Here is a 27402-nt window from a genome sequence, read left to right on the forward strand (position 1 = left end):
AAAAAAAATCAAAATGGCGTGTTTGAAATTTTTCAGCAATTTGTAACACGAAAAAATCACTTCTGATCAAAATGACGGCTGGGACAAAGTTGCAGAGAAAAATAAAGTCCTTCTGTAGTATAAACAGAAATATCTCAAAAAGTCTATCTTAAATAAAGCTTGTAAAAAATGCTTTCTTTTGGAATATTTAAAACCATAGGCACATGAACGTTGCCGAAAACCGTAGAGCAAAAATTTTTGGTCAAATATTTTTTGCTACGCTTTGACATATTTTTTTATGTTATTTCTACACAGAAAATAATATTTGAGACATTCTAAACCGTTATCTGTGCAAACATCACATACAAAAAACTTGTTAACTAGTTTAAAAATATGACGATAAGGTAATGTTCTACGATTTTTGTCAATATTCAAGTGTCCATGGATTCAAATACAAGGTTTGCATTTTTCATGAGCTTTAAAAAAAATATTATAACTCATGAAGATAAACTTTTTGAGAAATTTCCGTTATGAGTTTTTACTCAAAATTACACGGCGAATGAGAACGACCCAAATTTGAGTTTAGTTCACTCATAATCGCCAAAAGTGCAGGAACGCAGCGATGAGTTAAATTTGTCTCATGGTTTCCTGTGGAAAACCTAAAAAATCTGCCGGAAAATGAGGAAATTGACGAAAATTTTATTCAGTCTCGGAGTAGTACCAATAGACTGAGTGAATCCAATCTTTATTTTTCTCAAATTCGGGATTTTTTCCCTGGAAAAACCTGGGAAAACATGAGGAAAATTTACTCATCGCTGAGTTCCTGCACTTTTGGCGATTATGAGTGAACTAAACTCAAATTTGAGTCGTTCTCATTCGCCGTGTACTGAAAAAATACTTTATTTTTCGTCCCAGAATTATTTTACTTTTCATAAAAACTTTGTTTGAGACGTCATTTCGATCAGAAGTGACGTTTTAGTACTACAATTTATTGAAAATGTCAAAGACGCCATTTGGAAAAAAAATCAAGGTGCAAAATGGCCGATTTTTTGCAAAAATGTGAATAATTGCCCTACACAGATATAAATTCTGAATTTTAATAGTGATGTAAACATTCATTAACGTAAACTTGTATTTCATTTCACGCAACCAAGCAACTTGTAAACAATGTTGTTTACAACAATGGGCTTTTGTATACAATATTTGCTACATTGCATGAAATGTCTCAGAACTTTACATGATATATAATATGTAACGCTCCATTTATGTGCATCATACCGAACAGAAATTTACACTACTTTTTCGAACTGTGTAGCACATAATTATGCAAATCGGAGAAGGTAGGGTCTTAAACTATTTTTTTGGCCTTTTTGGCCTGAAACTGGTCAAATACCATTATAACATATAATGATTTCATAATTAAAAAAAAAAACATTAAAGGAAAATGAATGGAAGCACCCCTGGTTACAATGCTAAGGGGTACGTAGTAGTTAGGAACCACTGATTTAGAACAACGGGTTCTAAATCTTTCAACACTGTAACGCACTATTTAGAAGAGATCTGCCCACGTTACGGAATATGTTTTTCAGTCAACTATCCACATCTCAATATTCGATAAGTCAATGAACTCAAAGAATATTAAATGACCTACCGTTGCCCTCCAGACGTTGATAGGATAGACGCCACAGTGGGTATAAGTTCGCACCATTTTATTTTGTCACCTACAATAAAAGCGTACGGTTCCTGGATAGATCATATTCAGTTCACATTAGTGTTCAGGGAAAAACAGCTTGAAGCAAAGATAAATACCTAATAAGTGCATTTGTGTGATTACTGTGGACAGTCAAAATGGTGCATCCATTCAAGTGAGTATAAGTGATCTAAATGGTATGATTGCTGTTGACAATTGAGATAAATTGTTTTCCCTTTCCCTACTCAAACGTACAGTATTAATCAGTCTAGGCACCATATTCATACCTCAATTCTCCTGCAGCATGCCAACAACCCTTGAGGAATCCCCCAATGCCCAGATCAATAAGACCCTATTGGACAAGTATATGAGCCTGCCGATCCCGGAGGGCAAAATCCAGGCTACCTACATCTGGATTGACGGCACCGGCGAAAATCTCCGCTGCAAGGACCGAACGCTCGAATTCATTCCCGAAAAACCCAGCGGTGAGTCAACATTTAATGCAGGGTAAAATGGGGTAAGTTTCACGCCCGGGCCAAAATGACTTTTTGGCGTTTAAAATACGTTTTTGACCTCTTCTTCGAGGATCTTTTAAGAAACATTGCTAGTTCAATGTCAGAACTAGCAATGCTGCGTATTGAATGAAAATATATTGAAAATGTATTCAAAATTTGCAAAACGCCATATTGTCCCCGGGGTGCATCTTACCCCATCTTACCTTACCTAAATAACGATCTGGCAAACAAAACTAATGCCACCGTCTTGATCAAAGGCAAGTAGCAGGATAATATAAGGTACACCGAGGAAAGTTGAAATGGAAGGCGTATCTCTTTGCGAAAATTAATAATCACTGTGGTTATATCTAATTGGCGCTAATGCACAATGCCACTTAAAATTAATCACAATGAGTATAGATCCACTATCCCCACACGTTCCAACTTGCCCCGGTGCACCTTAGCTATGCGAGCAACAAGTGATCGGTTCAATTGTTCTGCAGTCTACTATATAATCAATCGTCCGTCTCTTTCAGACCTACCCATCTGGAACTACGATGGAAGCTCGTGCTACCAAGCCGAGGGACACAACTCGGATGTCTACCTACATCCGGTAGCGACCTTCAAGGACCCGTGTCGACGAGGTAACAACATTCTGGTTATGTGCGAAACCTACCGGTACGATGGGACGCCGACCGAGTCCAACAAACGTCATACGTGTCGTAAGGTTTGCGATCAAGTGGCCACCGAGCAGCCCTGGTTCGGAATCGAACAGGAGTACACACTGCTTGACATTGACGAGCGGCCCCTGGGATGGCCCAAAAATGGCTTCCCGGGACCACAAGGACCGTACTACTGCGGAGTAGGTGCGAACAAGGTGTATGCTCGCGCTATCGTTGATGCTCACTACCGGGCATGTCTGTATGCCGGTATCAAGATTAGTGGCACCAATGCCGAGGTCATGCCGGCCCAGTGGGAATACCAAGTAGGACCATGCGAGGGCATCTCGATGGGTGACGAGCTGTGGGTGTCACGCTTCCTGCTTCACCGGATCGCTGAGGAGTTTGGCGTAAGTCTCAATAGCTCAGCTTCTCAATTTTTTTGATTAACTTTGCAATCAACCGTAGATCATCGCCACGCTTGATCCGAAACCGATGGTTGGTGACTGGAACGGTGCCGGTGCGCATACCAACGTGTCAACTAAGGCCATGCGCGAGAATGGTGGAATTGTCGAAATCGAAAGGGCCATTGTCAAGCTGTCCAAATGCCATGAGCGCCATATCCGGGCTTATGATCCACGCGAGGGCAAGGACAACGAGCGTCGCCTGACGGGAAAGCACGAAACCAGCTCGATCCACGACTTTAATGCCGGTATGCTACAATTGTTGAATGTTGTTTTCTTTATATAGAGTTTTGAACGACTTTTTCTCCCCGGTCAACAGGAGTGGCCAACCGTGGAGCTTCGATTCGTATCCCACGTGGCGTAGCCGACGAAGGCAGAGGCTACTTCGAAGACCGACGACCAAGTTCCAACTGTGATCCGTACAGCGTTGTCGAAGCCATTCTCAGAACAATTTGCTTGGACGAATAATGGAACTATTTTGACGTTAACATTGGTAAATGTATTCATAAGGCTAACGTAAAGAAAATTGTCAAGTGTTATTAAATTAAAGGTTTATTATTATTTTTTATTAGTTTTAAAATGTGATTTTTTGTACTTTAGCATTACGAGAATATATGATTAAAATATTATTATACCAGCACTCCTTTACATGAGCACAATCCCTGATGTTTACATATACATATCTCATCGTCGAGTTTTCTTATCCTCTATTTAGATCCCGTTTCCACTTGTCTGACAGTTACATTTTTTCGACCCCATAATTTAGAATTTCACGATACATTCTGGCAGAATAAAGTGGAAGAATGAAATCGAAAAAGGTTTGTGAGAAAGATAATCTAGCTCAAGAAAGTGGAGTCCGAGGTAGTAATGATCTTATGTTGGGTGCACGAAAGCCAAAAAACTATTACATTGAATGTTAGTTGCCATTCCTATCATCATTGGTGTAGCTAATGGGGGTGTGGCCCTCTCTAGAATTATCTAGATTTTTTGACTCACCGGTATTTTGTCAAGCTTGTAAAGTTCGATGTTACTATTTATCAACGATCAACGTCTTCAGGCCATAAGCCCAGGAATTCTCCTTTAATTTCTGGGAACTTCGTAAAACTTCAAGGACTTTTAAGAAGTTCAGAGAACATCGTAAAAATTCTGGGAACTTCATAGATCTTCATAGAACAAGGAGCTTGGAAAAGTTCCGAAAACTGCGTAGAAGTGGAAAATTTATTGAAGTTTGAGGAGCTTCGTAGAAACTAAGGCAACCATATTTTATTTCAGGGAAGCTCATTATTGATCGGGAACCTCTATATAATTCCCCTTGTTCTGCGTCGCGAGTGAAGTGAGGTGACTCGCTGTCACTAGTGAGGTGACAAAATTTACTCTCCGTGTAAATCAAATGGAGAGTCACGTCACTCACAGTGACTACTGTCACCTCACTTGTGACAACGAGTCACATCGCCTCACTCGTGGCGCAAAATAGGCGTCAAGTTCAGGGCACATTTTTTAAGCCTCATGGAGAAATTTCATTCGTGGAACTTTGCAGAAAATCAACGAAAAACGTAGAAATGCAGCAAACTTTGTAGAAGTTTTGCAAATTTCGCAGCATTTTGAGGAGCTGTGTAAAACGTCATATAATTTTAAGAAATTTTGAAAAAGGACAGGGAATTTTGTTGAAGATCTAAAAATAGTTCAATAAACTTCTAAAAAATTCAAAGATCCTCGCCTCAGTTTAGGGAACTTCGTTGCAGTTTGTCTGAGATCTTCCTTCAAAACAGCTCCCTTGGAGGTTTTGGGAACTACGTTAAATTTCAATGAACTTTCTTTTTTTTCCAGCAGTGCAAAGATGTTCAAAGATCTTCGTAGAATTAAGAGAAATGGAAAAAAAGTATGGAGTAAATTCCGGGAACTTCGTAGAAGTTGAGGAAATTTTGTAAAACTTAAGAGAGTTTTGTAGATGTTCAGGAAACGTTGTATAAGTCACAGATATTCTTTAAGACTTCCTTCCTAGACAGCAGGAAATATTTTAAAAAAAATCTCCATATAGACGAAGATATTAGAAAAGTTCTCTGGATATTTTTACAAGACTTCAGGTAGATCAATTTCTGAGGATCTCCAAATGTTTAAAAATTCAAATATTCTTTCAAGACTGTAAGTTGTTCAGGAAGTATTCCAAAGTTTTCCAGCTAATTGAATCTGATGGAATCTTGAATATAGATTTTATGGATATGTTTGAACATTCTCATAGCAATACTGTCAAGAATTAGCACTCCAGCAGCTAGACACCGGTCATAAATCTCAGCGAAGAGAGAGAAATTACTACATATACCTAATTGTTCTGCATAAATTTCTTTCTTTTCGAAGAAATTTATGCCCGGAATTTAGCTGTTGGATAGTTTTAATGGCTTAGCATAGTAAAAAACATGTGTATTTTTTGATTAAATTAAAACATTGAAAAATCTCTTTCCGGTATAAAGTACGTGTAAATGAAAAATAAGTATCGAATGGGTTAAACTAAAACTTACTCTTTTAAAATAAAAATCCCAATGCTTTTGGAAAAATAAATTCAATTATTATCTATTTACAAACAGGGACACAATCATTCAAGTTTAGGGTTTATTAAAAAATGGTTCGGCATAAATGCTTTATTATTTTCTTTTCTCATGACATTCGAAATCCAGTATCTGAAAAACCAGAAAAAAATAAATTTTAACCTGATTTTTCAAAACTTTTGTCGGATGTCAAGATTTTTCGAAATTTTTCAAAACTTAATGTTTTCTTACTTTTTTAGCTCTCTCCATTTTCCACTAGAAACATTCTGTTAATCTCACAATCTAGATAAGTTTCCAAAGATCTTCAACAGGCTTGCTTCCACTCACTTGCTATAAAAAAATGATTTTCGGAATTTTGGAAATATTAAATGCTGTAATAATATTCATCCCTCACCATCCCTCTCCAAAGGGGGAGTTTGGTAAAGAGAGATTGTAGGTGAAAACGATACTTTGCAATTCATCTTTGATAAAAGCAGCCACTTAGGACTTCATCAAATTAACCATGTTCGTAACCAGCTCAATTCCTATTGAATACTCAGTGTTCACAGACTCGCATCGGTCACGCCCAAGCGTTGTTGATTTTGAATTAGTTTATGATTTTAAAAATGCAAATGTTCCTGAATTTCACAGCATACTGAATAACATAAGTTCCAATATTTAAATCTGGCAAACGGTCAGATATTAAAAACTATAGAGGTATTGCAATTATGTCATGCATTCCTAAAATGTTTGAAGCAATTGTTAACCAGAAAATATTTAACCAGGTTAAGCATCGCATTTCAAATAATCAACATGGTTTTTTAAAGGTCGGTCAACGTCTACTAATCTGTTGGAATTTGTAAACTTTTCTATTGAAGCAATGGATAGAGGTAATACCGTTGAAACCTTATACACTGACTTTAGTAAGGCCTTTGACAGAGTAGACATTCCCTTACTTCTTTTTAAATTAAAACGTTTAGGTATCACAAGTACACTTTTAAAATGGATTGGATCATACTTGACAGAAAGAACACAGATGGTCCGCTTTAAAGGAAAAATATCTTCGCCAGTTAATGTTACCTCGGGAGTTCCACAGGGATCTCATTTAGGTCCTTTATAATTTATTTTATTTGTGGATGACGTTAAGTTTGTGTTAAATCGTTTAAATGTGCTCATATATGCTGACGATATGAAACTATACATGGAAATCTTTAACAATTCTGATTTGCTACATTTTCAAAATGAAATTGATGTTTTCTACAATTGGTGCGTTAAAAGTCTGCTGGACATTAATGTTAAAAGATGCAATATTATATCTTATTCCAGAAAACACACTACTCTAGATTTTACATGTACTCTAGGAAACCAGCTGGTTGTAAGGTGCGATAAAATTAGGGACTTAGGAGTAATTCTTGACTCGAAGTTGACATTTGTAGATCATGTGAATACCACAATTCACAAAGCAAATAATATGTTGGGATTCATAAAAATATTAAGTTATTATTTTAAAGACCCATATACCATCAAAACACTTTATATAGCTTACGTGAGATCAATTCTCGAATATTGCAGTGTGGTTTGGGCTCCATACCATGAAACTTATATAAACCGTATAGAATCAGTTCAAAAACAGTTTTTGTTATTTGCTCGGCTGGACCTCTTTTCCCCTTCTCTCTTATGAGCCCGGTGCATGTTGATAAACATTGAAACACTTAAGAAACGAAGAGAAATTTCCATGATTTCCTTTGTTAATGAGATTATCTCACAACGCGTAAATTCAGAAAAAATATTAGCAAGCTTAAATTTGTACGTACCATCACACATGTTAAGAACTCGAAATGTATTTTAACTGTCACCTCACAGAACGAATTATGGTAAAAATGGACCAATCAATAGAATGATGAGAGTTTATAATAATTATTGTGAGCGTATAGATCTAACGATGTCTAAAGATACAGTAAGGAAAACACTAACTGCTAGTATTTCATCTCGTTAAGTTTAAAACAATTTTTATTTCTTAGATATTTGTATAAGTAATTTACTTTTTTGTTTGTTTATTAATTTATTTGATAAGGCTCAACCGAATTAACTTTACAGAGCCGAGGATTCTTGGTCACTATACAATACATCTTAAAACTATAGTCAAAAGGTACAACACAATAAACACTTTATCTTCCGCTATCCAAAAAGCCTCCTCCATCAGAACTGGAGCCGCTTCCAATGGTTTCATTGTATGGCAAATTGTTGTACGCCAACGAGGGTCAGAGCGCGTCCATTGCAGCAATGGACGCAAAACGTGGTCAGCACTCACACACTAATCACGAAACGGTTGCTTTCCAAAGTCGACGACGCATCGACCGAAAGAACTGCTGATGAAGAACAATGAGGAGGACCACACAATGGTTGCTGCCGAGAAAACAGACGATCGCGTAGCACACATCGAGAGTAGCCTGCTTTTGTCGACAGCCGAGTGAACACTGAAGTAATTTACATTCATTGACAATTTCAAATAAAACGTATGAATTAAAATAGCATGTAAGGCTACAGAACTTTTGTAAAATGGTCTACACTGATTGACGGCAAATAAATAAAAATGAATACAAATAAATACAAATAAATAAAAATTACCACTCTAGTCTGTTATTTGAAATTAGCATCTTCAACTAAACCAAAGATGTGCCCCGTAACGTGGGTAGATCACCTTTTCGTGGTACGTTACGGGATGTAAGATCTACCACCGATTCCTAGTCCTGACTACTTCAAACTAGGGGAACAGGATTTTACAGTAATCAAAGGAACACATCTTAGTCCTTGTTACTTTTTATGCCTTGTTGATAGTGATAAGTCCTCGGGTTGCGTGGACCGAGGATGATCTTGAAACAAGGAAAAAATGAGTTAGTTAGTCTTCACCTATGTGATTCCTAATCTTCTATTCGTTGTTTCCTAGTTTGAAGTGGTTAAGACTAGGGTTCTGATGCATGGTCATTATCGGTGTCATGTCTTGTTTTTTTTGCTAAGGAATCCAATTTTGACTGACAAAGGGGCGTGCCTTTGGAGGGTGTTTCAACACTCCGAAGGGTATAAATAGCGGGACCTTTCAATTAGAATCGATTCCTTGCGATAAAGGCAAGAATGACAACTGTATCAAAACCGAATACTTCATCATTTCTCAATAGTGATGGAGTAATACGACATGCACTAAACTAAGGACACGGGATATACTACAATAGATCAAATTACTGGTCGCAGTGGTTTTATGTCCCGAACAGAGGAAAAAAAAACCAAAGATGTTGATTATGGTCTTGAATCTCTGGCTACTTCTATAGCCGAAGAAAGAGCTGCCTAAGTACGAAAATGAGAAGTTAAATTCGATTCAATTGTAAAAGACAGTGATCTTCAGCTCTTGATCCGTCTGAAAAATGTCCGTAGGAGACAATATCAAAGAACACGCGATCCTGCCATGAAAATTATCTGGCGGGATTTGCAAGAACAAATTAAAAAGCGATTCTCTGCCCTGAGGAACAAAACTTTTGAATATAACGTATCTAAATTAGACCCGACTTCTAAATCCTTTTGGAAACCCACAAAAATTTTGAAAAAAAAACACCTCAAAAGCCTATTCCAGCGCTTAAACAAGGTGGTAAAATTTTGATCACAAATTTGGAAAAAGCTCAGAAACTTGCTAAGCAATTCGAGAGTTCCCATAATTTCAGTTTGGGTTTTACTAGTCCTATTGAGAATCAGGTAGCTCGGGATTATCTGAATATTTTCTCACGAGAAAATATTTTTGATGATTCCTGGGGGACTGATTTGGACGAAGTAAGGTCTATAACTAAAACAGTTTCATAATATGAAAGCTCTGATGATGGAATTTTCTATATCCTCATCAAAAAATCTTCCCGAGAGTACCTTGTCTTTCTTGGTAAAATTATTTAACAGATGTATCCATTTGGCATACTTTCCTGATAAATGGAAAAATGCAAAAGTTGTTCCAATTTTGAAGCCGGATAAAAATCCAGCTGAAGCTTCTAGCTACCGTCCAATAAGTTTGCTTTCGTCAATAAGTAAACTTTTTGAAATCAATACGAACTCAATTTTTGCAGATGAGTAGTTTGGATTTCACCATGGGCATTCAACTACTAATCAACTCTTACGGGTTACCAATTTAATTCGTTCAAACAAATCTGAAGGCTGCTCAACTGGATTTGCTCTTCTAGACATAGAAAAAGCATTCGACAGTGTTTGGCATGAAGGTTTGATTGCTAAATTGAAAAGAATAATTTTCCACTCTATATTATGAAATTAGTTCAAAATTATTTAACTGACAGAACTCTGCAGGTAAATTATCAAAATTCCAAATCTAATCGACTACCTGTTAGAGCAGAAGTTCTTCAGGGTAGCATTATTGGGCCTTGCATAACATTTTCAGTTCGGAGCTCCCTGATTTGCCTCAGAGTTGCCACAAATATTTGTTCGCTTATGACACAGGCATTTCCGCTAAAGGAAGAAGTCTTCGTGTTATTTGCAGCAGACTGCAGAAAAGTTAAGATATTTTCTCTTCTTATTTACAAAAATGTAAGATTTCTCCCAAAGCTTCCAAAACTCAACTTATAATATTTCCATATAAGCCTAGAGCTTCCTTTTTGAAACCTAGTAGTAGTCACATAGTCACTATGAACGGAGTTCAAATTTTCTGGTCAAACCAAGTGAAATATCTTGGATTAGTACTTGACCAAAAATTAACCTTTAAAGATCTCATTGGGGGCATTAAAGCCAAATGTAACAAATATATATAATGCTTGTATCCTCTTATAAACAGGAAATCAAAACTTTGCCTGACGAATAAACTTCTAATATTTAAACAAATTTTTAGATCGGCCATACTTTACGCTGTGCCAATATGGTCTAGTTGTTGCACTACCAGGAAAAAGATTTAGTTTTAGTTTTTAGTTTTAGGATTTCGTTTGAGTTTGTTATACTGACAGGCAGGTTTAAAAAACCTGTTTAAAATACTGAATTGCCAAGGTAGGAACAATGTAAAAACACTTAGATATATACCATGACAATTAAGGCTGGTAAGTTACTGTAGTAACTATAGTAACTGGAGCACCTAGGTTAAAATGAAATGTAATTTATTTTGAGTTTGGAACAAATAAAGAGTTAAAAAAATTGTTCCTTGTAATTTGGCCGAATGCCTTTTGGTCAAAAGCCGTTTGACCGAATGCCATTGGGTTCTCCGAATTGGGTTCCGAATGGGTCGCTTGTTCGAATGCCGTTTGGCCGAATGCCGTTTTACCGAATTCTGTTTGGCCGAATGCCGTTTGGCCGAACGCCGAACAACAAAACTCCAAAGAACTGCTGATGTTTGAAAGAAGAAAAAATTTACTATTTTCTAAAATTCTGATTTGTTTTAATTTCATGACAAGATGCGTTTACTGTGCAAAAAATAATAAGAACATTAAAACTTCAACGAACTACTCATGCTTGGAAAGAGAAACTCACATTTTATATTTTAATTTTTTTTTTCAAAAACTTAACAATTTCTTTTTAAGTGTAATTTTTTTTTTCTTTAAATTCTAATCAATTATAACTTTTTCTCAGATACAATTTTACAATACAATAAACGGTTTTAAAGTTAGAATGTTTTGAAAAATTAATATTTGAAAACACATAAATCCATTTTCAAAAATTTAGTCTTGAGTCATATTGAAGACATGTTGAAAGTTTCATCAATTGAAGGGGCTAGAGCAAAGTCGTTTGCTCATTTGACAGAAAATTACTCATATGTATAAAACATACTGAACTGCTAAAATGAAAACAATGTAAACCAACACGCTTAAATTTATCATAACAAGTAGGTTGGTAAGTTTACTGAGGTTATAGCATGAATGCAAATTGTTTTAATTTGGAACCAAAAAGAGTTTAAAAAAGCGCACGAAAGGCACACGGTAAAAAAAGTTGTCATATCTAATCCAAATGCTCTTGCACTTGACTTAGTCTGTCATGCAGCACTACGAATCGAAGCGATTTATCATTGATTTTCAAGTGATTTGCGTTTAGAGATAAAGTGATTTGTCGTTGAAAAATATTTGCTGTATAACACCTTTAAATCAAAATGATTATCATTTGAATTGGCATCCATTGAATTTGATTAGTTTTGCTTTTGGAAGCAAATGTCAAAAACGCTCGTGCCAAACATTATTCGCGAAGGTGGCAAGTCAACAACAAATAAAGTCAAATGAGAGAAGCGATTATTCTTCATTTATTTATTTACTTATTTATTTATTGAAACAAATCATTGTAGCGTAAGGAATTCTTCTTTTTAGGTGCTACACTTAGTTATAGTTCATCGAATTCATCAGTTTGCTTATACTACTTGCAATTCTTAACCTGATTCAAAGTCCTATTAATTTTGTTGATTCCTCCTGTTAAACCATCCAACACACACCCGCTGAAATTCACCCACACTATTGATATTCTTGATTTCGTTAGGCAATTGATCCCAAAACCCTGACAAACAAAGTATTGGCGTAATGTGAAGAATTGTATCGCGGTATCACAAAGTTTCTATTACGATTACTCTGGAAAGTAAGTTTTTGAAACAAATATGAAGGGGAACGGAAATTTATGATATTAAACAATGTTAAGCATGATCGCAATTTTATAAATTCATAGAAAGGACAGCCTATTAGTGTATGCTGCAGATGTGAAACTCGAGAAAATCTTGATAAATTGTAAACATATCGAACACAACAATTTAACGCAATTCTAAGTCTATCAATTGCTCGCACAGATGCATTTAATAGAAATACATCACCATACATGAAATGAGGGAGGAGCAATGACTTAAATAGTTGCAGTTTTGCAGGAGTAGATAGCATGCTGGATGAAAGCCTTAAAAGTTGTAAGCCAGCAAAAATATTACTGCACTGGCTGGTGACTGTCCCATTCAAGGTTATTTTGGATGATAAATCCTAGATTGGGCGCCTTTTCAATATACACTGAAACCTCCGTTTACGAAGTCTTTTTTTACGCAGTATTCAATTCACGTCCCTCTGTTTACGAAGTAAATCCCAAATAACGAGGTTTTTTTTTACGAAGTAAATCCCAAATAACGAGTTTTCTTTTTACGAAGTAAATTCCAAATAACGAGTTTTTTTTTGTGATTTTGGGAAACATGGAAATTCTGTCAAATACCCCACAATATGGGTATTTTTGGAATCGGAGTGACGTATGGGGACCGGAAATCGGTGTCTGACACCATTTAGAAATCCAAGATGGCAACTTCCGGTTACATAAAAACATGGAAATTCTGCTTAATACCCCACAATATGGGTATTTTTGGAATCGCATTGACGTGTAGAGATCGGAAATCAATGTCTGATACCATTTTTAAATCCAAGATGGCGACTTCCGGTTACATAAAAACTTGGAAATTCTGCCAAATACCCCACAATATGGGTATTGTTGGAATCGGAGTAACGTGTGACCAGAACTCAATGTCTGACGCCATTTTTAAATCCAAGATGGCGACATCCGGTTACCTAAAAACTTGGAAATCCTGCCAAATACCCCACAATATGGGTGTTTTTGGAATCAGAGTGACGTTTAGGGACCGGAAATCGATGTCTGACACCATTTTGAAATCCAAGATGGCGGCTTTCGATACCAGAAAAGCTTGGAAATTCTGACATATACCTAACAATATGGGTATTTTTGGAATTGAAGTGACGTGTAAGAACCGGAAATTTATGTCTGACGCCATTTCGAAATCCAAGATGGTGGCTTCCGGTTGCAGAAAAATTGGCAAATACTACCACATCACCCCGATTCTTAAGATACCCATATTGTAGGTTATATAACATAATTTTTATGTTTTTATGTAACCGGAAGTCGCCATATTGAATTATAAAATGGCGTCAGACATGAGTTTTCAGTCCTAATAAGTCACCCCGATTAAAAAAAAAACACATATTGTGGAGTATTTGACAGTAATTTCCAGTGTTTCTGTAACCGGATGTCACCATCTTGGATTTCGAAATGGCGTCAGACATGGATTCCCGGTTCTCACAGGTCACCCCGATTCCAAAAATATCCATATTGTTGTGTATTTAACGGTATTTTTTTGTTTTCCTGTAACCAGAAGCCGCCATTTTGGATTTCAAAATTGGCGTCGGACATCGATTTCCGGTCCTTACACGTCACACCGATTCTTAAGATACCCATATTTAACATTATATTTCTGTTTTTATGTAACCGGAAGCCGCCATCTTGGATTTCGAAATGGCGTCACACATTGATTTCCAGTCCCTACACGACACTCCGATTCCAAAAATACCCATATTGTGGGATATTTGACAGATTTTCGATGTTTTCCTGTAACCGGAAGCCGCCATCTTGGATTTCGAAATGGCGTCAGACGTCGATTTCCGGTCCGTACACGTCACTCCGATTCCAAAAATACCCATATTGTGGGGTATTTGACAGAATTTCCAAGTTTTTTTGTAACCGGAAGCCGCCATCTTGGAATTCAAAATGGCGCCAGACATCAATTTCTGGTCCCTACACGTCACCCTGGTACATAACTTTAGTTTTGGAAGCATTCACTGGCAAAAAAATAGGGTTCGACCATTGATAAATATGGTACAAATCAGAATTTATAAATTCAGACATAACTGACATAGGTACGCCTTCCAAGGCTAAGTAAAGTTGTCCATCATCAGCGAACATATGAATCTTACAGTGCTTTAAAACGGATGGTAGATCATTGATGAAACAAGAAAACAACAGAGGACCCTAAATTGAACCTTGAGGTAGGTACGCCAGATATAATAGGAATCTGTTTGGAGTACGTCCCATTCACAAAAAGAGCTTGCGTTCGCTTTGGACGGTATGAATGAATCAAACTAACAGCTGAACGAGCAAACGAGAATTGAGAAGATAACTTTTTTGAAAGCTTTGTGTGTGACACTCTATCGAATGCTTTTGAGAAATCGATAAGTAATAAAAAAAACTACACCTTTCTTATCAATGACCGAATGAAAATCATCGTGCACTTTCAGAAAGGCAGAAGTTGTACTGTGCCCACGGCGAAAACCAGATTGAAACTGGTGCATTGTATCTTTCAATATGGCTTTGGATTTGGTTTTTTAATATTCTTTCAAATACCTTCGATAAGGCACATAAAATACTTATCGGCCTTAAATTAGACAAATTAACATTTCTTTCTTTCTTTTTGATCAGAATTACTTTGGACGATTTCAAAGCTTGTGGGAATTTGAAAGAGGATATAATCAGGTTAAATATATGACATAAAATTGAACAAATATTGGGAAATAACATCTTTATAAATTTTAATGGAATTTCATCTAACCCAACTGCGTTAGATTTTATCGAATTTACGGCTATAATAATGTCATTATCAGAAATTGGTGAGAACTGAAAACCATGTTCATTTTCTAATGGAATAGGGATACGTCTATTAACGTCTCTTTAAACTGTTCCCCTACAAGAGGAGAAATGGAATAGGGGGTAATTCATGGTCAATAGTAAAATTAGAACTGAAATATTCATTGATTTCATCGTGACTATTATCAAACTGTTCGATTTGTTGTGGATGTTTACCCACGTTAATATATTTCAGTTTTTTCCATAAGTCTTTGCTGGAATTCGTGGAAGTAAGATTAACAGATATGTACTCAACTTTTGCTGTATTAATTAAATGAGTAACTCTGTTCCGAACACGCTTAAATTGGTGGTGATTAGAAGGAGTTCTATTAGAAATCCATATTCGATAAGCAATGTTTCTCTCTAGAATTGTACGAGCAATTTCATCGCTAAGCCAAGGGTTTTTTAAAGGCTTTGAAACACGAACTGGAACAAAATTATTGAACAGGTTAAGTAAATGTTCGTTTAACAGCCAAATCAGCATCAGTTATACTGAAAATAAGATTCCAGTTGATCCTATCAAAAGCTGCCATAAGAGACGACACGTTCAAATTACGATAGTCACGGAATGTACGGAAGCCGGCGCCGGTGGTGTAGTGGTAAGCGTGACTGCTTTCTAACACCCCAATGGGTCTAGGTTCAATCCCAGCCGAGGTCGGTGGGATTTTTCTGTGGCATAAAAATCTCTGGTCACGTCTTCCTTCGGAAGGGAAGTAAAGCCGTTGGTCCCCATGTGTGTTGTGAATGGCTACGATATCCTACGCAGGTGTGGAAGCTGCCTTCCTACACATTCGATTGCCGTCAATGGATGGCAATCGATGTCCGTCGGTGATTGGCACTAGATTGCGGAACAGAGACCGACGTTAAATAAAGGAAAAAAGAAAACGGAATGTACGGATTGATTCATCATCAGTTCGGCTAATTTTTATAGATGAAAATAAGATATCATGTTTCGAAAATCCAGGTGCAGAGACTTGGTTCAAATTTTCAACAAATTCTTGGTTATTTGTTAAAAACAAATCAATTAACGAACTGCCTCCTGAAAAAAGTGAGTGTTCATTGTATTCATGCACTTAAAGCCATAAAAATCTAGACAACTTTTAAATCTTTCAGATCGGCTATCAGTTGTTTTAAAGTTAGTGTTGAAATCGCCCAATAGTAATACATTTTGATACTGCAATGATAGATCAGATAATTTATCAAATAGGATTTCAGAGCAGTCTGTCCTAGGAGGGTTATAACAAACTCCCAGTTGAAACTTGGCAGTATTATGCATTATCTCTAAAAACATGAATTCAGTGCGAGACATATTACCAGTTCCTACGAATATCTCAGAAGCAGAGAGTAATTTACTTTTCAAGAAACTTCTATAATATACACATACGCCTCCACCACGGCTGTAATTGCGATAATTTCTAACAATGTTGTAACCATCAATTGCTATAAGGGAATCAGGTATATCTGCCGTAAGCCAAGTTTCGCTCAAACAAATAATATCAATTTTGCTGTTATAAAAGCACTCTTTGAATTCATTAAACTTACTTAATTGACGCGCACAAAGACTTTGGATATTAATATGACACACATTTAAATTATTTGACCTGAGAGCACAGTTCATCACAACACGAGGAATACAACTATTTGCAGGAGCATTGTTGGAATCACTACCCAACATCAAGAGAAACCAAAGGAAGTGAAATCCAGCACGAATGCGTCATACAGCCCAACCCACAGGAATCAACAATTAAATAGAGTAATGAGTAAGCATTCGAATAACATTTCATTGATATCTTCAACATCTCAATCCATTGATTACTATGAAGTGGTTCAAGTGAAGAAAAGTATAAACCACGGAAACATCAGTAGCAACAGCAGCAACAACAATAACAGCACAGCATCAGCAGCAGTATCCGCAGCAACCAGGAACCAGATCAAGCAGCAACAGTGATAACAGCAACAATTCCCCCTATCCCCTTTTGACTTTTAGGAAGGAAGAAGAGACGAAATAATTTGCATTCTAGAGCGTAGGGGCAGGAGGGGCATAGTGAACAGGAGGGGCTTAGTGAGCATTCCGCACTTTGGCTCTGGATCTCCAGCTGCATGAAACAAATCAACTGGTAGTAGGTTCAATATCATTATGATATTGATCCTACCACCAACCAATTTGTTCCGAACGGCCGGAAGACCAAGCTGAGGTATGGGATGCTCACTGTGCCCCTCTTACTCCTAAGTTTTATGAAATTGATTATGTATTCAATAATAGTGAATAATAGAATTTCTATTACATCTATTATTATCTATTGTTAAACTTATCAAATTTATTGCTCAATGTGTCGTCTTGCTTCTACTATAAGCTTTGAAATTTTGTTCAATGTCACTTGGTAACATGTGATCTGGGTAGTAATATGATACATAATCTTTGACCATATTCTGAATAACATCTAACACGGCTTGCAGGTTAAACCCATTTTCAGCAAACATGAAATCCAAAGATAAATTAGTTAAACTTAAAGTGACAGTTTGTTAAAATGAGTATGGTTGACATTTCGAGTTCAAAGCACAGCACATCAACAACGATGTGCAGTACAATCTAAAATGAAGTGATTTGCTGTTGATTTCATCGTGCTTCGATATGATCTCTTTCAAAGGATTTGCACATCGAATTGCAATGTTTGGCAAGCAGTGCAAATTCAACAGCAAATCACTTTACATGAACATGATGTTTTTTTTAACCGTGCAGTTTTATGAAATCCATACATGCTAACTTTCATACTTTTTTAATTCACGCTGAACAGAATCTCTCTAAATTTGAGTTGACTACTTTCTGCTCGTTTCACCCTTTAAATGATATCGATAATATTACGATTACAGAATGACAATACAAAAAATCAGATACTCATTCAGATACTGTTCGCACATTAGGAATTGTCTACATTTGCTATCGCAAACACTGTTCTGCCTGCACCGCTAGGTACATAGATACTAGTGTAGTATGTGAATCAATCTAAAATCACTTTATCAAATGAGGCGCTCATTCCATGAGGGAAATAAGTCCATCAACACTTCTGCTGAGCAATGATATCAAACTCACTGCCTTAATACAACGATATACCAAGACCAACAATTGAAATATGAGGAACAACCAAACGTAAACAATGGCTTTAAATGCAAATTTCTCGAGAATCAAACCACATCCACGCTATATAACACCAGCATCTGATAGTGCAAACTTCCTTTATTTATTGGCACTGTTAGTTTTGCGTGGGTGTGTTTTGATTCTCTAGAAATTTGCGTTTAAAGCCACTATTTACGTTTGGTTGTTCCACCTATTTCAATTGTTGGTCTAGATATGTAGAAAGTTATTCAATTGTTGAAATCTCAAAATTCAAAAACTTCATCCAAGTCATTTATAAATGTTGCTCTCCCCTTCAAAACTTCACTTACACCACCCGTGCTCTGAACAATACAAATGAGACACTTGAGCTCCGCGCGTAGACGCGTGATTTCGGCGGTTAAATTAGCGGGCACTGGCTAGAATTTGCACACTCGCTCGCGATAAGTCGTAGTGAGAACATCAAGTAGTTAACGGTTTCGACTCTGAACCAGCATTTTATCAATCTAATCTATTCCAATCAAGGATAGTACCTAGCCGAAATTTGCAAATAATGGAAGCCATTTTTACCATCAATGGAAAGAGCTTTGCAGGTGAGTTGTGAAATACGCGAAATACGTAATCAATTATTACCTATTTTGAAAAAGTGCAGTGTCATTTTTTATAATTAGTCAGACTTAGTAAGTTTAGAAATTGTGAATGTTATTTTCAAATTCGTATAAAAATGTGACGGTTTCACACGAATCATTATATAGTTGAAATCAAATGATACGAAACGTCATTACATTTAGTGAGAAATCGTCATTTGATGAATGTTTATCATTGAAAAATAGTGTAATTACACAGAACAAGCATGGTGTGTTTGCGTCCCGTAAGTAAATTGTTTCCTTTACAAAAATGCGCTATCTTATCTGGGAACTAACAAACACATCAGCAGAAGTTTATTCCAACAAATATCGTTGAGCAAAAACGACGATTAAGTAATTTCCGACAGTAGCGTGTCCATTGCAATCAAAACAGTAGAAGTGGATAGCATACATTTCAATTGTATATACCTACATGACAACGTGACTAGACAAAATACAGCTTTGATGAGTAATTGCGGAATCTGTGAAAAAAAAACCGACTATGATCTGTCTACCTATAATGATGCGCAAATAATTACAGCCGATCCCAAGACCGTACCCATCGATACATCACTCAACACGTTCATCCGCAACCATGCCCACCTGAGCGGCACGAAGTTCATGTGCTTGGAGGGAGGATGCGGAGCTTGTATTGTAAATGTAAACGGAATTCACCCGGTGACCAAGGAAAAGGCTTCGTGGGCTGTAAATTCGGTAAAATTTCCTCGTAACCTATGATCGGTCCAATTCAATTAGTCGTTCCAACATGCTTTCAGTGCTTGTTCCCGGTATTTTCCTGCCATGGGCTAGACATCGTAACCGTTGAAGGAATCGGTGACAAACAAGATGGCTACCATGCAACTCAGAAGGTCTTGGCACACTTCAATGGTACGCAATGCGGATACTGCTCGCCGGGAATGGTCATGAACATGTACAGCCTGTTGGAGTCGAAAAAAGGTCAGGTATCGATGGCCGAGGTCGAGAATGCCTTCGGAGGCAACATTTGCCGATGCACCGGCTATAGACCAATTCTGGACGCCTTCAAGTCACTGGCATATGATGCGGAACCTAGGTTGAAACAGGTTTGCATGGACATTGAAGATTTGACCAAGATTTGTCCCAAAACCGGAAGTGCTTGCGGCGGCAAATGCTCTGCCGCTGGAAAGGTTAACGAAAAGAAGGGCGTTCATATGAGTTTCGCTGAAGACAAGGAATGGCACAAGGTATACAACATCAGCGATGTGTTCGCCATTTTTGAAAAGATCGGAACGAAGCCTTACATGTTGGTAGCTGGCAACACTGCTCATGGTACGTAGAACGAAAATAACTTAAATTTTCTTGTCATCAATCTTAACTATCATTCGCAGGAGTCTACCGTAGATGCGACAAACTACAGGTATTCATCGACGTCAGTTCAATCGAGGAACTTCGTTCGCACTCACTTGGAAGCAATTTGATCGTCGGAGCTAACGTATCGTTGACTGAACTGATGAGTATTCTGTCCAACGCAGCCAGCAAGAATTCTAACTTTACGCACTGTACGGAACTTGTTAAGCACATCGACCTGATTGCCAACGTTCCCGTGCGCAATACCGGAACTATTGCCGGAAATCTAAGCATCAAGAACCAGCACAAGGAGTTTCCATCTGATTTATACCTGATTTTGGAGGCTGTTGGGGCAACTTTGACGATCAGTACGTAATAACTATTCGATATATTTTTTTTATTATAAATAACCTATTTAATTTAAGTGGAATCCGGTGGCAAAACCAGCACCGTAGCTCCTTCAGAATTCGTCAACTTCAACATGCATAAGAAGCTAGTTTTGAACGTCACCATTCCACCTCTCGATCCAAAGACCTACGTATTCCGTTCCTTCAAGATTATGCCGAGAGCTCAGAATGCTCACGCCTACGTCAACGGAGCTTTCCTCGTCAAGTTCAACGAGAGCAGAACAACCATAAACTTTGCGTCCGTTTGTTTCGGTGGCATCAACCCTAGTGTAAGTCCTACAAAAACTAACCCCAAGCTTCTGCCCTAACCATTACCGTCTTCTACGACTCAATAGTTTACCCATGCAACCGCAACTGAAAAATACCTCGTTGGAAAGAACATTTTTACCAACGAAACCATCCAAACGGCTCTAAAAACCTTATCGGCTGAACTCAATCCGGATTGGGTTCTACCGGACGCCTCTCCGGAATACCGTAAAAACCTTGCCGTCTCCCTGTTCTACAAGTTCGTCTTGAACATCGCTTCCGACGGAAAAGTAGCGCTCAAGTCTACATTCAAATCTGGCGGCACCGTCCTCAATCGGCCGGTATCCACTGCCTCACAGCGCTTCGACACCGTTAAGGAAAACTATCCACTCACGAAGAACATTCCCAAGATCGAAGGCTTGGCTCAAACTTCCGGCGAGGCCAAGTACGCCAACGACTTTCCAGCCTTGCCGAATGAACTGTACGCAGCGTACGTCTTGGCCACGGAAGCTCAAGCTATCATTGAGAATATCGATGCTTCGGAAGCCCTGGTAAGTTAAACCTTATGCATTCCGGAAGCTTGGCATAATTGGCTATTGTTCTCCCTATTTCAGAAAATCCCTGGCGTAGTTTCATTTTTCTCCGCAAAGGACATCCCTGGAGCCAATAACTTCATGTATTTCCAAGAGTGGATGGGCAAAGAAGTGGAACCCATATTCTGTGCCGACAAAGTCGAATACCATGGACAACCAATTGGTATGATCGTCGCGGATACCTTTGCCCTGGCAAACCGAGCTATCAAAGCCGTCAAGGTCACCTATGGAAAACGGCAAGTAGCCAGACTGTACCCAACGGCACAAGATGTTCTACAAGCGAAGGCTACCGATCGCATCGAGGAAATGAGCTACGGCACCCATGGGGAAAACTTCGACAAGGCTTCCGGAGGAGATGTGAAGGTCAAAGGACATTTCGAAATTGGAGGTCAATATCACTACTACATGGAAACACAAACATGCGTCTGCATTCCTATCGAGGACGGCATGGACGTATACTCGTCTACCCAGTGGGTTGACTTAACTCAGATGGCTATCGCTAGAATGTTGAAGATTCCACAGAACAGCCTGAATTTGTACGTTCGCAGACTTGGCGGAGCTTATGGAGGCAAAGGAACTCGTGCCACCATGGTCGCATGCGCTTGTGCCTTGGCCGCACATTTCACCAAGAGACCAGTCCGTTTTGTCATGACCTTGGAAGCCAACATGGAAGCTATTGGCAAGCGCTATCCGGTCATTTCCGACTACGATGTGGATGTAGATAAGAATGGAAAAATTGTAAAGTTGTATAACGAATACGTACACGATTTTGGATCAACTTTCAACGAATCCATGGGGCATGCCGGACAGTTTTTCAGTAATTGCTACGACAAGAGCGTCTTCAAAACCGTTGCAAAAGGGGCCCGGACGGACTGCGCTAGCAATACGTGGTGTCGTGCTCCTGGTACAACCGAAGGCATTGCTATGATCGAAACGATAATGGAGCACATTGCTTTTGCCACTGGTAAGGACCCACTGGAGGTTCGTATGGCCAACATGCCAGAGGACATAAAGATGCTTGAGCTGATGCCTCAATTCCGCGCAGATGTTGATTACGATGCCCGTAGGAAGCACATCGATAAGTTTAACGAAGAAAATCGCTGGCGCAAGCGTGGAATCGCAATCGTTCCGATGAGATATCCCTTGGGTTACTTTGGACAGTTGAGCGCCATCGTTTCTGTTTACCACGACGACGGAACAGTCTCCGTCTCACACGGTGGCATAGAAATGGGCCAAGGCATGAATACCAAGGTTGCTCAAGTCGTAGCCCACATCCTGGGTATTTCTTTGGAGAAAGTCATAGTCAAACCTACGAATAACCTCACTTCTCCGAATGCTATTTGCACTGGTGGTAGTATGACCAGTGAAACTGTGGCTTACGTAAGTATTAATTATTCAAGATTATTTTCTTGCAAATTGTGAACATCCATTAAAATTACAGGCTGCGAAACGCGCTTGCGAAATTATCCTGGAACGCATGAACCCGGTTCGTGAGGAGAACAAGGAGGATTCATGGGAAACTCTTGTGATGAAATGCCACAACAAAAGTGTCGATCTCTGCGCAACCTACATGTACAAGGCATCGGACCTGGTTCCGTACATTATCTGGGGTCTGAGCTGCTCGGAAGTGGAGGTTGACATCCTTACCGGAAATGTCCAGCTGCTTCGGGTTGATATCGTTGAGGATGTCGGCGAAAGCTTGAGTCCTGGAATCGACGTTGGTCAAATTGAAGGGTCATTCATCATGGGACTGGGCTACTACCTAACCGAGGCTCTCGTTTTCGATCCAGAAAACGGTGCTCTACTGACGAACCGAACTTGGACCTACAAACCTCCGGGTGCCAAGGACATTCCCGTGGATTTCCGCATCCGATTCCTGCAAAACAGCTCCAATGCGACCGGGGTGTTACGATCGAAAGCGACCGGAGAACCGGCGATGAATATGACGATTTCGATTATTTTTGCTCTGCGAAACGCTCTAATGGCTTCCCGCAAAGATGCCGGCATGCCGAGTGAGTGGGTTTCGCTCGGAGCACCATCGACACCGGATCAGATCTACAAGCTAGCCGGCAACTCGGTGGAGCAATTCACGCTGAATTAACTAAACGCATAATATTGTGATGGAATTGAAATAGTTTTATTTTATATTTTTGAAGCTTGTAACTATTGCAATTATCTAGAGTTATTGAAATAAATGGGGTACATCATTTGTTGGTCTAGCATCTTTTCTCGTACGTCTCATAATCTTTTTTCATAACATATCAACGTGAAATATTTCCATACTTGGGGATTGTTTGCATTCGCCGGGGCCAGCTAGAAATTCTGTCAACACTTTTGATTTCTTCGTAGAGGCTATTTTAGAGGACTACTAGTGCCATAACTGGTACACTTTCCCTAGATTGAAGCTACTATGTGAAAATTACCTGTGTGAAAAACATAATACAAACATTTAAGCTTTGAAACTTTCTGAAAAAGAAATCGAAAACTTCAGGAATGTTCCAAGAACTTCAGGAAAGTCTAGAACCCTGGGGATGTTTAAAAATCTTCAAATGTAAGTTTCAAGAACTCCAGGACAGTTCCATGAGTTTCAAGAAAATTTGCAAGAACTTTACAGAAGTTTCAATTCATGGAAGTTCAGATAGCTTCAGGTATGTTTAAAGATCTTGAGGAGTGATCAGAGAACTTTAAAATACTTCTTAGCACTTCAGAGCAGTTCTATGAAAATCGGATTTGTGACATTGTGTGAAATGTTATATGCGTTCTAAAAATATAAAAGAAAAAGTTAATAACTTGGGTACAGAACCGTTTATTCTCGTGTTTGTCATATTCGATGGTAGATAATAGATTCTTTCATCGATCTGTGTGTAGCAAATAGCTGGAAATTTAGTTTCACGGTCGTGAGGATGCAAAGAGAAAGTCGACGAAGAGAATCTGTCAATGTTACTTAGGCCGTAATGCATTGTTCAGCTTGAAATAGGATTCAAAAACTTCAGAGTAGTTCCAAGATTTTTAAGATTGCCTGAAGTGCTTCAGAGATGTTAAATGACCTTAAACGGTAAGTTCCAATAATTTGAGTGCTGGTCCATAGATTTCAGGAAAATGTCTAGAACTTTTGTGATTTTTTATTTTTTTATTTTCGTGATTTTTAGCCGTAGGCTAGTTCATCACATGCTCTTTGGAGATCTCCAGGGCAGTTCCATTGAGTTTAAGAAAATTGCAGGAACTTTACAGAAGTTCTTTGTTGTTTCTTTATGCGCATGTTGGACTGATTTAATCCACTGTTCAACGTGGGTTGGGGCTTGGAAGCCTGCGAGCTGAATCGAACCTGGTGAATACCTGCCTTGCGAACACGACACGAAGCGTTTCTCACCGGCGTGAGACCATACCGACGCTCCAGCCACCCAACGACGTCCGATTCCCTGGTTGATCGTTTGAGGCATCCGTCACCTGCCTCGAAAACTTGTGGCACCAAGCGTAGTTGTCGTTGGAACTGCGAAAAAGAAAGCTCATCGTTCGTTCGGTTCGAATTCCTTGTGTCGACATCGGCCAAACGGTACGACGCGGTGTGTGCGTCTTGGATAGCGATACTTTGTTCGACCCGCCGCGAGCCTCGGCTATTACGCATCAACTGCTTGAACACGTGCTGGATGATGTACCAATGTCGTTGGTCCGTTTAGAACCCTCTACGGGATCTAATCACTGTTTGGATGGTCCACGAAACGAATTAGACTCACTGTATGTTTGTGTGGCCTTGACATCCGCTGTGGGAATTACCATAAGTCAACGCCCCTTTTTGGGCCCACCGAATCAAGGTTAGAACCACTTTTTCTGTAAATATGTGCTCGAAGAACGCCCTGTAAATAACTGTGACGTCACCATAGCTTTAGGAGAAGATTGCAATCCCAACTTCAATATAATTAATTTTCAAGTAGTTGAACTTTCCTCTAAAGCTTTGTAGTTCATTTTCCCGATTTGGAGATTTGATTCCATCACCTTGGGTGACAGGGCTTAATATACTAGTTTTCTCTTTCATTTGCTGAATTGTTTTCGTCTCGTTATTTTTAGATTTCATTTAAATTTAGTAGTATTAAAGTGAATTTAATCGGCCCTCGTAAACGCTACTTGGGATCGGTGTTTGGGCATTACTAACCCACCGTGAAGAGAGCCTCTAACCAGGCCTCCTGATCAGCAGCAGCAACCTCTAGATTCTGAAAGTGACGCTTAAGCTGCTGATTGCAAAGAGCTTAAAACATTCTTTACCAACCTAAGGGAAGCTTAAAGATCTTAAAGCAAGTTACGTGAACTTCTGGGTATTTCTGACAACATCAGTACAGTTCCGTGAATATCAGAAAAAGTGTGGGAACTGCCGGGAAATGCCCAACTGAGAACTTCAGGGAAGTTCCAAGTCATACAGTATTGATTAGAGTACTTCTGGGCAGTTTTTCAACTTCACGAAAATTAAAGGAACTTTAATAAAGTTCCGAAAAAATGAAAGGAAGTTTCGAAAATCTCTGGGAAGTTTCTTGAACAGACTTCGGGAACATAAAAAAAGTTTCCATAGTTTCTGGAAAAGTTTCGAGCTCTTCAACGGAGCTTCAAGAACTGCAAGGTGGTCCATTAGCAGCAGAAAATCGCAGCAGATTCGAGAACTTCAGAAAATTGCGGGAACTTCAGCGAAGATCCGAGAACTTTAAGGCAGTCCCATTAATGTCAGAAAAAAGATAAAAAAAAACTTTTGAGAAGATCCTAGATCTTTAGGGAAGTCTAAAGAACTTCAGAGATTTTATACAGTTAATTTTTCTTTAGGAAAGCTCCGAGTACTTCAAGCAAGATCGAAAAACTTCAGAGTTCTTCCATTAATTTCAGGAAAATTTAAAAATATTAAGAAGGATCAAGAAATCATGGCAAATTCCAAAATATTTATGAATTTTCCGAAATTTTCGGAAAAAAAACTGCAGGGTTATCAGGGAAGCTCCATTTATATAAGGGAAATTTCCGGAACATTAGAGGAATTCTAAGAGCTTTTTGATAATTTAGAGAACTTCAGGGAAACATCAAAAATTTCAGGGATGGTCTTAGAACCCAACAAACAATTTGAGGTGCAGAGCAGATGTAACTAAAAACAAGTTTTCCGAATTTAGCCTACATAATTGTTTGCTAAGAAGATTAGGAAAATTTAGTGATTCTAAAAGGTGTCCCGTAAGAGATGTCAAAGGAAGTTTAGAAAATTAGGAAAATTTCGGAAACTTCAGGGAAGATCAAGGCAATTCAATTAAATCCAGGAAATAGGCGGGAGCTTTTAAAGAGTTTTGAGAAATTCAGGGAAGTCAAGAGAACTTTAGGAAATTTTAGAGGGCTGTTTCAATAACTTCAGGGAAGCTTCGAAAAGTCATGAAAGATTTAACGATCTGATTGAAGAACACATTGCCACCGCACGTGAACTCTGCAACAACGCTTCTCTGGATGACATTGTACTCGTGTGCGGCGATTACAATCAACCTCGTACCGCCTGGTCTGAGGATGTAAATGGCATTCGTCTTGCTTCTTCGAGGCTTTTGAGCCCGGCGAGTACAGTGTTATTCGACTGTATGAACTTCTTGAACCTGAATCAAGTTAACATGTACCTGAATAATTTAGGTCGCACTCTCGATTTGGTTTTCGCGCCCGTGGGTAGCTCTTCTGTAGTATATTCTGCTGATGATCCATTGCTGCCAGTAGATCTGCACCATCTGCCACTTAATATTCGTGTTAATGTTGCAGCTGAATGTCCTAGGACCCTTCCGGTGGCAAATGAATTCGAAAGAGCATTAATTTACCGCAAAATCGACTTTCATGAG

General features: G+C 38.6%; 2 protein-coding genes across 2 annotated transcripts; both read left to right on the forward strand.

Annotated features, from left to right (window-relative positions):
* Positions 1 to 1606: 1606 nt before the first annotated feature.
* On the forward strand, positions 1607 to 3843 carry LOC135714339 (glutamine synthetase 2 cytoplasmic-like). The gene is made up of 5 exons (XM_065237681.1): positions 1607 to 1844; positions 1973 to 2154; positions 2700 to 3232; positions 3291 to 3534; positions 3606 to 3843. The coding sequence occupies exons 1-5, from the start codon at positions 1828 to 1830 to the stop codon at positions 3752 to 3754; spliced, it is 1125 nt and encodes a 374-aa protein (XP_065093753.1). The 5' UTR covers positions 1607 to 1827; the 3' UTR covers positions 3755 to 3843.
* Positions 3844 to 18815: 14972 nt separating this feature from the next.
* Positions 18816 to 23682, forward strand: LOC135714417 (aldehyde oxidase 1-like). The gene is made up of 8 exons (XM_065237771.1): positions 18816 to 18960; positions 19535 to 19707; positions 19770 to 20301; positions 20361 to 20687; positions 20745 to 20995; positions 21062 to 21523; positions 21587 to 22945; positions 23007 to 23682. Exons 1-8 carry the CDS (start codon positions 18921 to 18923, stop codon positions 23664 to 23666), a joined length of 3804 nt encoding a protein of 1267 aa, XP_065093843.1. The 5' UTR covers positions 18816 to 18920; the 3' UTR covers positions 23667 to 23682.
* Positions 23683 to 27402: the final 3720 nt, after the last annotated feature.

This window comes from Ochlerotatus camptorhynchus, unplaced genomic scaffold, assembly GCF_037179485.1.
Source record: "Ochlerotatus camptorhynchus isolate MF236.1 unplaced genomic scaffold, CSIRO-AGI_Acam_v1.1 ptg000044l, whole genome shotgun sequence".
In the NCBI taxonomy this organism is placed as follows: domain Eukaryota; kingdom Metazoa; phylum Arthropoda; class Insecta; order Diptera; family Culicidae; genus Ochlerotatus; species Ochlerotatus camptorhynchus.